The following is a 15,440-nucleotide window of genomic DNA, read 5'->3' as shown; positions in this document are numbered from 1 at the left end:
AAATTCCAACCACAAAAGGTAAGGTATTTCCGTGATGTTCAAGTACAGGGCTGCACTCGAAAATCCCTCAATTCTTCGTATACCCTGTGTGGTCAGACGGTCGGTGGTTTTTTTTCGAGTGCCTAGAGGGTTGCCACCGCACGTCGAAAACCGAGATCCGAAAACCGGAGCCCTGGGCAGCCGTCTGGTGGCGAAAGGCGCCTGTGGGGCGCATGTCAATTGCACCGATTGCCCAACTGTCAGTTTTCTACTTTCAACTGTCAACTGTCAGTGGATAACTGTCAGTTACTGGGCTGGGGCTTTGTTTATGTTTGGCGGCGCCTGCGCATCCGCGGGATAAACACGAGATGATGCAAACAAGTGGCTGTGGGCCACGTTGCGCTGGCCAGGACGAGGTGGCCCCGGGGGTCGGGGGGTTGGGGGGAAGGCCACCACCTTCGAAGCGGATCGATTGGCGGGGGACATGCGCAGGAGTCGAGGACTCGGTAAGGACTCCTCCTCAGAGGTAGACACCAATATCTCGGCCAGAACGCTCCTGTGCCTCGTGCAAAACGGTTCACTTCTCGTCCAGCTAACGCTTCTGCTTTCTGTGTGGGTGTGAGTGTGCGTGTTGGCCAAATGCCTGAGTAGAGAAAAAGCCAAAGCCCAAAATCAAATTATCGGCCATTAGCTTCAGCACAGCACTTTGTTTTATGCGAGTAGAAATTATTCGAATCTCCAGCTAGACACTTTTGTGTGTGGAAGGACGAGTGATTGTGTTCAGTGTCGCTTCTGTTGCCTTGGTAGCCTCACCAACACAAATACACAAGAGTACACATCATACACACACACACACACACACTCACACCGCCATCCTTGGAGAAAAGTGAAAGTGAGACGCCCCAGCAACCCGGAAATCGGACAGCTCGGTATTTTTCGCATTTGGCGCACAACTTGGCTGGAAAAAAGTTAGTGGAAAACCCCCAGCTGCGAAAGTTTCAACAGTATTCCACACGTTAACCGAAATCCAATCAAATTTTTACCCAGCCCCCTTCTTTCCCTCGACCACTTCCCCCGCTCGACTTTCTCTTTTACTCTCTCTCTGATTTATGCGTGGCACATACAACATTTTCGCATTCCCCCCTTACTTTCCTTTTTCGGCACACACTTATACACAGCACATTTTTGGTATCCCCCAATCGCCCCACCCCTTTTTAACCTTCAATTTCTGGCATGCTGTAAATTGTACTGAATACACGAGAATTTCTCTTAAATTTTGTCCAAACACTTTTGTAAATACTTTTTGAATTGTCTTGGCAAGCGAATTTTTTGTATACGATTTTTCCTACTTTGCTCACCATTTTTTTTTTGGAATTGCAGTCGAAATGATTTAATATTAAGCTAGCAAACGGATTTAGCCAATCCGTTGCTGAAAAACAAAAACTGTATGTGTAAAATAAAAGAACTTATGTAAAAGAAATATCTGAGGGAGAGGGACCAGGGACCGAATTCACACTGCAACAGGTAAGTGTCAAGTGGGTGAGTCATAACCATAGAAAACTATGCGAGTAATTTTATTTGATCGATATTTGATAATGAGCAAACAGGTTAGTTAAACTCTTCCCCGGGGCAAACTTGTGCCACCAACAAACTTTTCCAATTTCCAATGCATGTTCTTCATGGTGTAACGTGAACTTGCCCCAAGGTATGCTGCATTTTCTGCATTGTCTAGATTTCCAACCCCACCACCCACAGCAAGGCTGTTGCCACGCCCACTCGCTGATCTTTGTTGTTGTTTTTGTGCGTAGCTGATTGCCACAGGACCTTGTCTGCCGCCATTTGAGGTCGCCCTCAGTTACCTTTTGCCCTTTCCCCACCTGTATGGTAATTGTAATTTAGTTGTCATTTAGCCGTGTTCAAGGACGAAAGCGGAGGCTGTAGCGCTTTCGCGGGTTCTTCTAGGGGCTTTGTGGGACTTTGAGTGGTTTTTGGCTCGGTTTTGCTGGGGGTGGTGGGCTGCTCTGGGGTTCGGCAGGCGCAGACGCGTGCCTTGGGGGCTGGCAGCTGGGTGAGGCCAAAAGTTGAAGTGAATTACAATTTAATTACCAGCAGCTCAAAGCAAGGCTTTCAGACGGCATCCTGGATAGCAATGAAATTATTTTTAGAAACTTCAATTACGGTATGCCATTGCTATGGCTTAAAAAGTTGATGGTATTTATGTATTGTTGAGAGCCACGCATAATAAAAAGAAATCCTAACAATATATACATTATCTTGCCAAAAGAAACGTTATTATGTTTTCTTAATAGGCAAAAGAAGCCTACAAAATAAATGAGCACTTTGAAAAGTTTGAAATAAGGTCCTTAAAATGGTTGTTATTATACTAGAAAATTATAAGAGATCTTCAAATGATATTAGTCTTTTAGTATAGCTCAATACCAATATTGTTTAAAATTATTATTGTTATTGATACTTCAAACTCATAAAATTCGAATGATAAATAACAAGATCATTTTAAATAGACAATAATTAGTTTTCTACTTTTTTTTATATCTATGAATATGAGCTACTTAGATTTGCACAGCATTAATTTTAATAGAGTAGTATCAATTAAATAAGCAATTAAGGATTAAAACATTTAGGTGCATTTTAGGTGCATGAAATAAGGTCTCTTTTATTTATAATAGTTTCTTTCTCTAATAAAATTTCATTATTAAATTTACGGTCAAGATGGACACAAACCACAAACCCCGACTATTGTTATAACTTACGCTCCACGATTGCAGTAAACCCAGATGCCCGAGGCATTGATTCTTCCCGGCATGGCTGACGCAGAGCCGGACCTCTCGACGTTCGAGAACAAGACGGGCCTGGCGGAGGACATGAAGTTCCTGGCCTCCATGCCCGAGCTGTGTGACGTAACCTTCCTGGTGGGCGACACCCGCGAACCCGTCTGCGCCGTCAAGGTTTGTACTCCCCTTTTTCCCATTGTGTCCCCTTACTCTGGGTCCTGGCTTTCAAACCAGGTCACTGCGTAATCGCCGCATTGTCCCTCTAAATAAGTGACCCCTTTGAATTACGTGGGATGCGAATCCCTTTTGAAAAATTCCGGCATACACTTTAGTTACACTGCAAATAAAAGTAAGGCTATTTGTTAGGAAACTAGTAGAAGAGTATGTTTACATTTTGGTGCTGGAAATAACGCCCAACGAAATAAGGACCATCAAAATAACGCCCATGTTGAATAACCAATTTTTGGCGCTATTGTATGTAACGATAAGACCTCTAACGTAATTATATCTTTAAATATAGCATTGGCTTTTATTTTTTGTCGTATAAAAAAGTTGAAATATAGAAAAGCTATCTTCAAACTTGAGATTAGGAATACACAAATATCTAAAAAACAAGATATATATTTTAACAACTGAAAATTATGAATTAATACTTCTATATAAACAAAGTTTCTGGAACTTATAAGGATTGTTATGTATGATATCCCATCTTATATTGTTGTATAAGGACTGTATGTAATGGTTCCTAATCTCCTTATAGGCCGTGCTGGCATCCCGCTCCCGGGTTTTCGCCAAGATGCTCTACGCTGCCCCCTCGCCCCAGCGGAAGAGGGAAACCTCCACCAAGGAGAACAAGCTGCGCCTCTTCCTGAAACGCTCCTCGGAGCCCCTGCTCAACCTGCAGAATGCCGCACAACAGGTTCGTATTCGCAGAATTGTGTTCTATATTCATCCATAATCGATTACCCGCGGGGGGGTGAAGAAAATGGCGTACATATGTGATGTGTGTGTGAGTGCCGGTGTGATTTTGCATTTTGCCGTGTGGCTCTGCATCATTGGGGCTATTTTCGTATTCACCTTTTCAGTTCGGTACAGAACCCTCCCTATCGTATTGTTTCCCTCCCCATACTTTTCTGTGTAAATACGACGTGGGACAGCAAAAGCCATTTAACTGATATCAATGTTTTCGTGCCTTCTCTGTTGTGACAACCACAATTCCTCGTCGTACTCGTACTCGTACTCGTAATCCCGCAACCCATATCCGTAATCATAGAGAACCGGTTTCACCCAACAATTAGCTCCGATACCCGAGGTAACCAAGCATCGAATACTGCCTCTGTGCGTGTATGTGTAACTGTAGATGTTGCTGTAACTGTGTGGGTGTCGTAATTGATGGAAGTCCTTTGATGTCCTTGCAGACAGTAGTACAATAATGGGAACACGTTCAAAATAGAACGAACTTTGTTAAAATTTTTAAATGAGTTATATCTGCTTTTCTTATATTTTCCATTGCCAATTTTATAAATTCACACCGCTGTTTATGCTAAATTATCATGTAAACATCTGCAAGGATGTTTAAAACTTCGGTTCTTCGAAGGCTAATTTCTTTCTAGCAAACGCCTTAAGCATTTATGTTGTAATTGGTTAAATGTAGATGCCTTAAATGGCTTACCCGTGACAAAGGAATGAGTTGCCCAGAATGGTTTGCGTGAATAGCCATTAAAATTTATTACCCCGAATGAATCCCAGCTTCTTTAAAAACTACTTGTATGCTGAACCTCTATTAAACATACTTCCTTTATAAATCTTACCCTGCTAATAGTCAAAATTTAGTATCTGCCTTAAATCTTTATGGGGGGGGATTGACATCCTTCCAAACTCTATATGTCTTTTACTATCTCTATGAAAAACAAACTATCTAATACTTTTGGGTTGCCTGAACCTCACAATTGGAATGCCTATAAGAAAGTTACTTCTCTGCACCTGTCTCTGCAAGCTTAGTTGTTAGTTACTGTTAGCCAATATAATAACATTTTATATTCCTTTACTAATCTCGACTTTTGTGAATTTAGCCCTCAGGTCAGCAGCATCAGACACTGATCATTGAGGAGTTCGAACCGGATGTGTTCCGCCAGCTGATCGAGTATATCCACACGGGCTGTGTGACCCTGCAACCTCGCACTTTGCTGGGTAAAACAAATATCAGTATAGAATACATATAGACTATATATAATCCTATCGATTCCCTGCTTTCAGGTGTCATGAATGCCGCCGACTATTATGGCCTCGAGGAACTGCGTCGCGCCTGTGCGGGATTTGTGCAGTGCTGCATCAATGTGGACACTGTTTGTGCCCTTTTGGCCTCCGCCGAGCGTTATATCCAGTACAAGTGCACCAAGACCCTGGTCCAGAAGGTGCTGGAGTTTGTAGACGAGCATGGAACTGAGGTCCTCAACCTGGGCAGCTTCACCCTGCTGCCACAGCACGTGGTTCGCCTGATTTTGGCCAGGGAGGAACTCAGGGCTGATGAGTTTACCAAGTTCCAGGCGGCCCTGATGTGGAGCAAGAAGTATTATGATAACAATCCGGTAGGATATGAACAACCCTTCCTAAGACCTTTCATTAAACTGATTATCTACCCATTAGAACATTGACATAAAGGAGATCCTGGGCACCTTCTGCGAGTACATCCAGTTCCACAAGATCCCGGCCAATGTGCTGATGCGGGAGATCCATCCGCTGAACCTGGTCCCCTATGCGATCATCATGAACGCTTTGGCTTATCAGGTGGGTTGCACCGTGCTTCTCGATTGCTTTGCGCTGCTTCCTTGGTGTTTAACTCAGTCACTCACGCCCTCATCTGTCCATCTATCTGTCCGCCCGTCTATCTCACCGTCTCTACGTCCATCCAACCATCCATCCGCATCCACCCATTCGCTCCATTCCGTCCATCCATCCTGTTGTCCCCCTTATGTCTGATTCTACAAATTGCAGGCAGACCCAGAAAGCATCGACCCCGGAAAGCTGTCTCCCAACTCTAGCCGAGTGAGGCGCGCCCGCCAGAACCAGGGTCGCTCGATGTCGGTCCAGAGCTCCCTAGATCCGTACGGATCCAACACCACCCTCAGTTCCAGCGGCAGCAGCGATCCGACGAGTGGACCGCACCACAGCAACTAACATAAGTTGAACGGCCCCTCCTCCTCCTCGTCCTCCCAGCAGCAGCACCACCACCGCCACCGCCACCACCACCAGTCGCTGCCCAAGATCCGCAAGGCCAAGTCGCAGTCCTTCCGCACGCGACGCAGTCCCTCGGAGCGGCGTAGTCCCAACAATGCCCCCAATCTCACCCTGAATACCTCGCTGGCCACGGGCAATGGCGAGAAGAAGCGCAGTCCACTGACGCCCAAGAGTCCGGTGGTGCCAGTGCCGGAGTCCAAGAGTCCTGGAAGCAGTTCCCAGAAGACACCCACCTCGCTGTCTCGCCAGGGAACTCTGCGCGCCTCGAATCGCCGGAAGAACAGTGGACAACTATCCATTTCGCTGGGCACCCAGGGCAGGCGAAGTCCCGTGGGTCTCAACGATCGCAGTCCCCAGGGACGACGAAGTCCACTCTTTCCGAGCAGCGGATTGAGGTCACCAAATGACCCGATGACCAGTCCCACGGTCAGAAGTCCCACTGGAGAACCAAGGAGGAGTAGTCCCACCTTCAGTGTGCACACACAGGAACGTCGTTCGCCCTTGGGGGCAGTGGCTCCCACGGACTTTGGTTGCCAATTTGGAGTTCCGGGCACCAGGAGAAGTCCCACCTCCACGGTTCATGTGCAGGACATGGGCACTGAGCCGGAAGAGGCGAGCTTCGTGGGATTCAAGCGACCGTCGATCAGCCTATTCACACCCATTTATTTCGCCAGCGAAAAGCGCTCGCCCATGGGTGTCATACCCCCCATAACCGTATCCAATCCCGCCGAGACTTACAAGAGTGCGGAGCGGGAAAGGGAGGCGGCGGAGGCAGCTGCCCGTGAGCGGGAGCGGGAGAAGGAGAAGGAGGCTGCCCAGCCGCAGGAGAAGAAGAGCGTGATGCGCGAGATCCTGGCCTTTGTAAGGAAGCCCTCCAAGCATCTGAGCAGCCGAACGAATCGCTTTGCCAACGCCTTCAGCCGAGCTGAATCGGGCTCATCCGGAGGTCCTTTGATACGACAGAGCACCTTCTCGGCCAGTCCAGCGGCTTCCTCGACAGCCGCCAAGAGTGCTGTCCAGAAGCAAATGTCCGAGGTGGGCTTTGAGCCCAAGATATCCCAGAAGTTCACCCACTACGCCAAGATGTCCTTGAGGCTAAGGAGATCCACGAAGCGCGACGAGGAGGAAAAGGATAAGGATAAGGATAAGGAGAAGGAGAAGCAGAAGCAGAGCTCCGCCTCTGGTTCGAAGAGGCCCAGTGCCGACCTAAGTCAGGCCAACGTGGAGCAACAGGTAGGTGGATCCTCGGACGAGCTGCCCTTCGAGCTGGCCAATGTGCACTTCGAGAAGGTAGGTGAGTCGTATATCAAGCATGAGAGGCTTCGTGAGCTGCAGGAACCAGAAGCCGACAAGGAGGAGGACACCGAACAGGAAGCCGAACCAAAAGCGGAAGCGGAAGTGGAGCAATCGGATGCAGCCATGGCCCAGTTTGTGGAGGAGGTCACCAACTCGCTGAACGTGGTGGCCCTCAACGGCGAGGGCGGCGCTGCTGCAGTGCATCATTTCACCCGCCGCTCGGAGAGCCGTGAGCCCATCGAGCCGCGGATTAGCGAGGAACGGGAGTCCGACTCCAATGACCTGATGATACCCGACGAAATGCGCGCCGAGCTGGTAGAGATTTTGAAGGCCTACGCCCCCGAACCAGTTTATGTGAATCTGCAGGCACTGCGGCGGGAGACCGAAGATGCGGATCTGGCCATCGCCCAGGCCGAAGCCGCTGTCCAGGCGGCCTCGTTGGCTGAGCCCGCGAAGAAGCCGCTGCAGTGTCCTACCATCGAGTTTGAGCCGCCGTCGCGACGCTCCTCCTTCGATCCGCCGCGTTCCCCCTTTCTCGAGCAGCTCCGCAGTCCCGGGGTGGACACGGAAACCGATCTGATCAATCTCCAGCGCTTGGATTCCGGCGGTGACAGCTTCGAGCTGGTGGAGAGCAAGTGGAGCAAGTCCAGTCGCGGGGAGTCCAGCTTCGATTGTCCCTACTCCTCCAGGGACACCAGCTTCGACGTCTCCATATCGCGGTATCAGTCGACTAGCTATGAGGATCAGACCTCCAGCTTTGAGATTGTAGATACCGATGAGAAAACAGGGCAGGGCAGAAGGGCCGTAGATCTGCGCAAGAGCTCCATTGAGCTGGTGGATGCGGAGACGTTCCAGAGGTCGGGCTCCTCCTGCGGGGGTCGCAAATCTTCGCTCGAGACCCACTTTGATTACACGCCCACCGAGGGAGGCGGCGGCGGCGGCGGTGGCCGTTCTCCCAGCCTTCCGTTTCCGGCAATGAGCAAGAAACAGCGCACGGAGAACTTCCGCCAGCTGCACGTCTCCCAGTTCAGTGCCTTCTCCAGGGCACGCAGTCCACTGTCCCAGCAGACCTCCTCGAACTATAGCTCCAGGGATAGCTACGACTCGAGTGGCTCCTATCCCCACGGCTATGGCTATCCCCCGGAGCCCCAGAGGAGTCCCTACGGAGACCCCACTCGCAAGCACTTCCCCCTCACAGTTCGCCAGAAGGGCGAGGAGGAGCGCGAGGTGCGCACCTTCCTCTGCACCGATCAGAGATGTGCCTCGATCTTCGAGCCGCGTCCCAGTTCCGTGCTCACCCAGCAGCTGTCCACCGGCTCCATGTCCACCCCATCGGGCTACACCAATGGGACACCCAGGGTACCAGGCGTTGCTGCCGTGGGTCCGGTTCCCCTGCCCCATCCCAGTGGACCGCTCTCCTCCTGCGGCTTCTCCAGCGGCAGTGAGTTCGAGCCTCCGTCGCCCAGAAGGGCGGCCAGCGCCTCGCCCAAGCACACCTTCACATTCCGCATCGTGATGAAGAAGGTGGACAGCTCCCCGGAGGCGTTGTGCCCGGAGAGGCATCGCTCGAGGATCATAGATCGCTACAGGAGGCGCGACAGTCGCCGGAAGCGAATCCACGATGCGGGAAAGAGCTTCTAGGGGGCTTTTAGTGGCAGCCAGTGATGGGAAAAGTACTTAGATAGCAAAAGGGCATCAAGGACATACATGATAAATCAAAGTAATTGTTGCACAAAATATCACAGTCAGTTGATCTAACTTAAATACCTTAATTCCAAAAGATTTACCTTTAAATAACTGCCTTTTATAACTTACATGGGGTGTTATATCACCATTACAAAATATACGCAATATACTCGTAACGTAAAGAAAAAATCTCAGTTTAAATCAAAAGCTCTAATGCCGAATCAAATCCTCAAGTATAATAGCATATTGCTAGGGAAGAGAACTACACTTATAAAGAAACACTTCGATGTTCAGTATGTTTAAGATTAATGCATATTTAAGATGAGAATACAATTTATACATGTTTGCGTGTGAGTCTAAGCCATTCGATGTTAAGTACCTGTAATTGCATATTTTTTGTAAAGTACTATATACTTTTCAAACAGTTATATACTAGAAACGTAAAGGCAATACCAGTGTCTGAATTGTAGGCAGAATTTGTGGGGTGTTTTTCAAATAATCCTTTTTTTGGTAGCTAGTTTCCTACTTCCCATCGCTGGTACCGAACCAGGTAAACCTCATAACACATTCGCGGCAATCTCTTGATATCTCTACGATACGCATATATTTTTGACAATCTCAGTGTTGAATCTATATAGGACCTCCCATAATCGCAATCTCTTAGGCTTAAGAATGACACCGAACTACCGGCGTTCGGTAATCAAACTTTATAAAATGGTTCTGGTTTTTAGGCCGTTTCAAAAGCTCTACCAAAAGCGCGAACTTCGGCCCACCGAAGTCAGTCGATCCGGCCCCCGTCTTATCGGGGGTCTGGCACTTATGATCTCTGCTGATTTGTCAAGCAACCCTCATTAGATCCATGGTTACAAACTGAACGACTGCCCAGGCAGCTAACCGTAAATGTGTATTCTAAATAATTAACAAACTTATGCGCAACAATAATTCCTCCCACGATTTACCTGACTACTATTTAAACAACAATAGATCAAAAGTTTATATGTATATGTGTGCATAAGAGTTCACACTTCGATGTTGTAATTAATGTGGAAACCGAAATCAGAAAGAGATAATATTCTAAGTATTTGTGCATTTTTACGTGGTTCCTGTTATATAGCTATAGATATATGCGCTAACCAGCGCGAGTATTACAAATTTTTGATGGCATAATATAATCGATATACATTATATGATTCTAAATAACCTAAGGAGTAATATATTCTAAATGTAACCGAACTGCGCTGCTATTGCAAAAGGTCAGAAATGTTTTTCTAGATAACTCCTAAGACTAAGATCAGAGCAAAATTATGCGCATTTGTATGTGCACATGTTTGTATATTAAAGCTGGATTCGGGGCCGTACTTAAATCTTAAAATTATAGGAAAGCATCCACGTTTGTGCCGCGCAAAATGTGAGACGTGGCAGTATATTGTATTATCAAATTAATATTTATTGTTAAACTTTGAGCAACATTTTTGGACTCTGTGTTTGTTAGTTAAAGATAATCCCCTTAAGCGAATCCTAAATGTAAGCGGAGTATCCAAAGAATCATAATTTACACAGTATACACATTGTATGTAATATTCTAAAGGAAGTAAGAACAGTTGGCTTTTTAGCAAATTATTCGTAAGAAGAAAGATATCAGCATTTTACAGGTAATTACGCTTCATGAGCATTTAATTCCAACTAAATGATAGCTAAACGTAACGATAACCACACATCAATTGCCACCAGCCGACATCTTGGATCTGGTAGGACTCATCGATCCAGAACTACACTCGTAACTAATCGGAATGCCAGTAGAAACGTTGATATTTTGATTTGTAGTTGCTTGTTTTGAAACTAACCAACAGTCGCTGACCAAATCGCTTGACCAGTTACACATTTTCGATCGATTTTCCGTTGCGCCTCTGAATGCTTGTGAGAGGTGGTCGCCAATGGAGATTGTAGCGATTCGAATCCCAGAGCCAGAGCACCCAACTACAATTTCACAATGCCAACTTCTTCTATTTGCAGAGCGTTTTTACAGTGTGCCAGCTGGATCGGATGTGGATTTAGCCCAGTTTACCGAGCATACACTACGTTATTTAGCAATCCCCTTGTCCGGGTTTTTATTCAGTGGATGTCGTTGTCGTGGCATTTGTTAGACTAAGTCCAGTTCCAGTTCCAGTTCAAATCGAATCGAATCGAATCGAATCGCGTCGCGTTAAATGTTTTACTTTGCATTTGTACTGCTATTGTTACCGCTCACATACATACTCGAATAGTTAGAGCTAAAACCTCCATAAATTATGTGCGTTCGTTTTTATTGTAATTTGAGACAAAAATAAAGCCCAGATTTCTGTGTTACCTTCAATTAGACTTTGGCATCCACATGCAGGGCTAGGACACCATCGAAGTCATTGGATCCGATGTGGATATAGCCGTAGCCATGCTCATTGACTGTCACCGATTTTCCCGTACAGGAACCATTGATCAGGCTGCCGGAGATCACATCGCAGTAGGTTCCGGCGGGCAGACAGGTGTTCAGATCCTGGGACAGATCGTACAGGTTGTTGTTGACCGCCAGGAAGCCCTCGTTGCCGCGGCAGAAGGAAATCTGGTTGTCCCCATTGTCCCACCACCCGGAAATATCCGTGTCTCGCACGGCATTCTTGAAGCCCACCATTGCGTAGATCTGTCGCCAACGGTGCTCACAAATCCATCCATTAACACAGGCCCCATCCTCATCGAACTGGGGGGAAATAATCCTCTCCTGCGCATCCTGTGGCGGGGCAGTATCATGATCGTCAAAGGCAAACGAACTCATCACCCTGCTAATGCCATAGGGATAGGCCAAATGGAAGGCGGTGGCCATCTTGTACTGCCGGGCGGTCTTGTAGTTCAGCACGGAGCCCTCATCCCTCTGGTTGTCATGGTTGTCCACAAAGGTCAGGGCCTGAGTCGAGGGCAGGAATCCCCAGCCGGTGCCCCAGCTCTGGAGCCACTTCAATGCGTTGTTGCCGCGGAAGGCGTTACCAATCTCCTCCGAGAAACGGAACTCGGTTACGGCACCCAGGTTCTTATACTCATCCCGAGACACGGTTTCGTGACCATGGTCAATGACCTCCTGGAAGATGAAGGCCCGGGAGTTGTGGGGGAAACCATGATCGATGTTTAGGTTTCTCAGGCTGCCGTAGATGTACTGCAGAGATGGATAGCATTAATCATCAGCCCCACGTTGGGCGCCACTAAAACTCACCTCCAGATCCTGCGCGGCCATGTGCTTGGCGGCATCCACTCGGAAACCGGCAACACCCAGTTCGATAAGGTGATCCAGAAACTCGATTAGCTTGCTTCTCACCCAATCACTTCCCTGGTCGAGATCCTTGAGGCCTACCAATTCGCATTGTTGGACCTGGAAGCGATCGTTCCAATCTGTGATCCCACAGGTGGGATGGAAGTCCTGGGCGGAATAGGGAACCCCAGGGAAGGACTTCTTGCTAGGTTCCGCCTCTGTGCCGGCTGTGCCCACAGCCACTCCGTCGAAATCGCCGGACATGTGGTTCAGGAGCACATCCACGTAGATACGAACACCCACATCGTTGCACCGACGGACCATGTCACCGAACTCCTCCTCATTTCCCGATCGAGTTGTCAGCTTGTAGGAGATGGGCTGGTATCTCTCCCACCAGGGACGACCCGCCGCGATGATGTTCTCATTCACGGGGCTCACTTGCACTCCGGCGAAGCCCCGTGGTCCCAGGAAGTTCTCACACTCCTGAGCAATGTCCGTCCATTTCCATTCGAACAAGTGAACGATGGTGTTGCGATTGCCCCACCAATGGGGATTGTGCTGGGCCAGCGAAAGGCTGCCCGCCAGGCAGAGCGTCAGGGCCAAAGCGAACTTGAACATGACCGTAGACTATAAGTAATCTTCAGGCCCACTTCCCCTTATATACTCCACGGTCAATCTTATCGCGATTTGGCATTGCTTGGGTCCGATTTACGACCAGCAGATGGTCGTCCCCGATTGGGGGCAGATTTACAATGGCCATCGGCTGACCTATGGCAATAAGCGATAGCAGGGTAGATATATGCAAGTCGCGAGTATCTTGGCTTTCCCAGAAGATCATGGGACACAAAGATTAGGTTCCCTAGAACTTAAGACACCCTTTCTAGTTGTCGATTGGTTATCCATTTCTCAATATATAAGACAGCTTGGTTTTTTTGAATAATTGACTTGCTTATTTTTAAAAGATATGGTAGTCTAAGCAAGACTTAACATATTTATTAGTTTTATTAAGGTAGGCTCTAAAAAAAAAAGGAATCTGGAAAGTGTTAATTTAAATAAAAGCAATGTAACAGACATTTAAGCAAATCCTTTAAAGAGAGTATAAATAAGTTCATTCGCGCTCCATATTCAGCTTGACGTCGATTTTATTGGTCTAATTTATGGCAATATTTTTCATATTCTGCAGTGGTGCTGATTACGATTTGTGAATTATGAAAACTGATTTCCCTTGTTTACTGTGAGTGTCATTCAATTTGGGTCGTGCGAACTTTCGCCTATTATGAAGGATCTTATTGCGTGCTTCACACTCCATTTTGTAGTTCTTCCGCAGAATTACTGAAAAATAATAGATAATCTCCACCACCGAGAGCATGCTCATGCCCACAAAAAGACTGAAGGCGCTGCCCAGGTTGGCTAGAATATATCTAGGCTATTTAAAAATTTTAAGGGAATTGTTTATACAACTTACAAACCAAAGTAACCATATTGGAAAGCAAGTCACGTCGTAGGCGACGATAGCTAAAGGAATTTATAAAGACATGCAGTACACCATCGTTTTTGGCTAAACCCGAGCTGGAATGGGAGTTCTTTATTAGAATAGTGTCTCCCGAAATTATTTTAAATATTACTAGAACTTATCCGCCATTGGCAAGTTCAGTTGCAGAGGAAATTTGGATAACTGTACACCATAATCATCGTGCTCACAGGCAAGAGGACAATAACACTGGGTGCTCTTGTTCCTTGTGATTATTTTAGCTGAAAGAAAAACTCTGAATTCTTAAAGTTACCCATCTAACCCATAACTTACCAAAATTATCCACCAGACAGGGAATATCTCTAAAAGTACATATCCTATCTGAAGTGCGATTAAAGTCAAAAAAGTAAGTGTGGCAGCCGCAGAACTTGACCATATTGGTGACCCTACAATTTATCTCGCAGTTGGGGTACACATAATCCGAGAAATATCGCAGTGGAAACTCATTTTGAAAAACGCAATTTCTCTCCTCAATAGCTAAGGCCTTGACAGCAGGCGAACAAATGGTTTCCTGGGGTCTGATGGCGGCAAAAGTCTCCGTGTTGAAGGCTACAAATTTTGAAGCAGCATGCGCACTGGGAAAGGCTTCTACTTCATGGATAAGCAGCTTTACGCCATAAGAATACGATTGTATTGGGTCGTAGCTGTCGTCTTTATACCTCAAAATCACCGACAGACCATATTTTTGACTTCCAATAGCTCGCCGGGCGGTGAAGTTGAGACTATTCAAAAAATAATCCATTAAAGGTAGGTACTACTTTAAATACTATTTACCAACCCCTTCTGACGTAAGTTAAATGAACAGCAGTGGCCGAAAAAAGTCTTGGATAACTGAAAAATCTTAGAACAGTCCAATATATCGCCATTGAATCTACAGCGATACAGAATTTCATCGCAGTCCCAGCGTAAGTGTTCCACAAATTGTTGGATTGTTAGATTGTTTAGGAAGAGTAAGGTCTCCATTTCTTCAATGTCCTGGGAAGAATAACGTTCATCATCGAACATAAAACCATAGAAAATGTAAAGTTTTCGAAGAATGCCTGCTAGCTCCGCTTCTTGGGGGAGTTGTCTGTTAAAATATATTGCTAAACATCATAAATCGGAATATATCTTTAAGAATACTGTCCACTTACAGGGTACTTAGAAAAGCCTTAGACTTTTGCATGTTGAAAAGAACATCTGGACAAATTGTGACCGGTGGAAAGTAAAGATTATTAACGGGCGTGTTATCACTTTCCACATTCATTCGCGTGGGACTGCCGCGATAGTCCATGTAGAAGGTGTGCGCCATAACAACAGCACAGATGAACATCACCAGCGAAATCAGCAGCCACACAAAGTGAACTATTTTATTGGTGTCCTCATCGCGGGTGTACTTCAGTCCATGGATACTGCTGGTGGCACAGAAGTCACACCAAGTGCGTCGTAGGGATCCCACAAATGGGGATACTTTCAGATCCACTTGGTCCGGACTCAGCTCCTCTTCGTGACCCATTTGAACTCCAACTAATGGCCCTTGCTTTTGTGAGGCATTTAAATACCAGACAGGAGAGATAGATTCACTTGATATCCTGACAAGTGCTTATTATTAACGAATTAGACTGCAAGGGTGAGCTACTCACCCCAATAAGGATGAATATATTGT

The 15,440-nt window shown here is 46.8% G+C and overlaps 3 protein-coding genes across 6 annotated transcripts; 1 reads left to right on the top strand and 2 right to left on the bottom strand.

Annotated features, from left to right (window-relative positions):
• The first annotated feature begins 541 nt into the window (after positions 1-541).
• LOC119549435 (serine-enriched protein) lies at positions 542-10,727 on the top strand. 4 transcript variants are annotated; one of them, XM_037857528.1, is made up of 10 exons: positions 542-947; positions 1,360-1,503; positions 2,766-2,945; positions 3,532-3,690; positions 4,045-4,083; positions 4,844-4,961; positions 5,028-5,359; positions 5,418-5,558; positions 5,766-5,816; positions 5,994-10,727. In XM_037857528.1, exons 3-10 carry the CDS (start codon positions 2,775-2,777, stop codon positions 8,943-8,945), a joined length of 3,963 nt encoding a protein of 1,320 aa, XP_037713456.1. In that variant the 5' UTR covers positions 542-947; positions 1,360-1,503; positions 2,766-2,774; the 3' UTR covers positions 8,946-10,727. The 4 variants fall into 4 exon arrangements, with proteins under 4 accessions (XP_037713456.1, XP_037713452.1, XP_037713454.1 ...); XM_037857525.1 differs by having other exon boundaries at positions 576-591; positions 5,766-6,104; XM_037857524.1 differs by lacking the exon at positions 1,360-1,503 and having other exon boundaries at positions 5,766-6,104.
• A 491-nt stretch (positions 10,728-11,218) lies between these two features.
• On the bottom strand, positions 11,219-12,882 carry LOC119549434 (alpha-amylase-related protein). The gene is made up of 2 exons (XM_037857523.1): positions 12,229-12,882; positions 11,219-12,171 (listed from the first exon to the last, which is right to left on the bottom strand). The coding sequence occupies exons 1-2, from the start codon at positions 12,880-12,882 to the stop codon at positions 11,344-11,346; spliced, it is 1,482 nt and encodes a 493-aa protein (XP_037713451.1). The 3' UTR covers positions 11,219-11,343.
• Positions 12,883-13,456: 574 nt separating this feature from the next.
• Positions 13,457-15,290, bottom strand: LOC119551335 (sodium channel protein Nach). Its single transcript, XM_037860636.1, has 6 exons — positions 14,929-15,290; positions 14,574-14,864; positions 14,069-14,517; positions 13,890-14,016; positions 13,730-13,833; positions 13,457-13,674 (listed from the first exon to the last, which is right to left on the bottom strand). Exons 1-6 carry the CDS (start codon positions 15,288-15,290, stop codon positions 13,457-13,459), a joined length of 1,551 nt encoding a protein of 516 aa, XP_037716564.1.
• Between the last annotated feature and the right edge of the window lie 150 nt (positions 15,291-15,440).

Source organism: Drosophila subpulchrella, chromosome 2R, assembly GCF_014743375.2.
Source record: "Drosophila subpulchrella strain 33 F10 #4 breed RU33 chromosome 2R, RU_Dsub_v1.1 Primary Assembly, whole genome shotgun sequence".
In the NCBI taxonomy this organism is placed as follows: domain Eukaryota; kingdom Metazoa; phylum Arthropoda; class Insecta; order Diptera; family Drosophilidae; genus Drosophila; species Drosophila subpulchrella.
Note: the sequence above shows the minus strand (reverse complement) of the source record. Positions and strands in the feature narration are given on the sequence as shown.